The following is a 1518-nucleotide window of genomic DNA, read 5'->3' as shown; positions in this document are numbered from 1 at the left end:
TGGATTATCCAACTCTCATTTTAACAGCTGCGTCTTGGCTTTTGATGATCATCGGATTATTTCTTAATACATTTATAGTGATAAAAAACTTAATTTGTTGGTGGAAGGGTCAAACTCTTCAAACCGTTGACATTATCATGACCAGCCTGGGAATGGTGAGGATACTTTTTCTAATTTTGTGGATGAGTCGTAATGTAATAAGTGATTATTTTTATAAAATTCCAGCCAATATGTTTATAATATATATTATCACTGCAACAATATTTGCAGAGTTCTGCAGCCTGTGGTGGGGCACCGTGCTCTGTGTATTCTACTGTGTAAAGATCACTAACTACAGCAACAGATTATTTTTGAGACTTAAAATGAGCATCTCCAGGTTGGCTCCTTGGCTGCTTCTGACATCAATGGTGGTGTCTTTTCTTTCCAGTCTGCCAGTCTTGTACTCAGCACATGACATGAAATCTACTCATCTCATTAATGGTACTAAAAATGGAAATATAACTTTGGAAAGAAAACCCAGAAATTTAGAGATCATTAAGTTTGGAGGATCCTTTATACCATTCATCATATTTTGTGCAGCCATCTCTCTTCTAATTGTATCACTCCTGAAACACACCAGGAATATGAGCAGCAATGTGTCAGGATTCACAAAACCTCAGATTGTTGCTCACACAATGGCGATTATGAATATGGCCTCTTTTCTGTTCTTTTATGTCCTCTTTTTCATAAGTTCCAACTTAATTCCTTTAACATTCCAACTACAAAATCCAGTTTATGTTCTCCTTTGCCGTATTTGCTATTTTTCCAACCCAAGTCTGCACTCGGTTATGTTAATAGTCAGCAACGGAGATCTGAAATGCTCCTTTCTTGCTGTTCTCTGCTGTTTAAGGAAAATCAAGTTTAAGTAGCACATTTTATAAAGTAATGTCTACTGGTTCTCATGAGGACACAAAGCTAACAGCAAACATAGGCTGCCATATAAATGTCAGTTCAAAAACAATTATACAGTTACAATTTAGATACTCCAGTTTGTCTGCAGTCTACTTTTAATGAGTATTTAAATATTTAGAAAAGATTATGTTTAAATAGGAACAAAAGTATCTGGGAGGAGAAACATTTTATTTATATGTGACCTGTTTATCTATGTATATGTCATGCTGTAAATCTATTTATTTGTTGTACTATATCTTTATTTATATGTCACACAGTACATCTTTTTTATGTCAACCTGTATCTCTATTTATATATCATACTGTATATCTATTTATATGTTGTACAGTAAATCTGTTTACATGTCAACCTGTATGTACATCTATTTATATGTCAACCTGTATTTCCATTTATATGTCAACCTGTAACTCTTTTTATATGTCAACCTACATCTTTATTTAGTCAATCTGTATAACAATTTATATGTCATACTGCATACCTATTTATAATAAAGAGAAAAGTAGGAGCTTTAATAATAGTAACTATCAGGTATTGTCTGGAACCCGGTTGTAGCTTGTTGCTTGTTTC

General features: G+C 33.5%; 1 protein-coding gene across 1 annotated transcript; it reads left to right on the top strand.

The window, feature by feature from the left end:
* Nucleotides 1-230: 230 nt before the first annotated feature.
* Nucleotides 231-908, top strand: LOC142142572 (taste receptor type 2 member 39-like). The gene has a single exon (XM_075200454.1). It carries the CDS (start codon nt 231-233, stop codon nt 906-908), a length of 678 nt encoding a protein of 225 aa, XP_075056555.1.
* Nucleotides 909-1518: the final 610 nt, after the last annotated feature.

Source organism: Mixophyes fleayi, chromosome 3 (genome assembly GCF_038048845.1).
Source record: "Mixophyes fleayi isolate aMixFle1 chromosome 3, aMixFle1.hap1, whole genome shotgun sequence".
Classification (NCBI taxonomy): Eukaryota; Metazoa; Chordata; class Amphibia; order Anura; family Limnodynastidae; genus Mixophyes; species Mixophyes fleayi.
This window is presented reverse-complemented; position numbering and strand designations above follow the sequence as displayed.

What these genes read in the sequence shown, in the direction of transcription:
- LOC142142572 (XM_075200454.1), top strand. Translation starts at nt 231, where the DNA reads ATGTTTATAATATATATTATCACTGCAACAATATTTGCAGAGTTCTGC.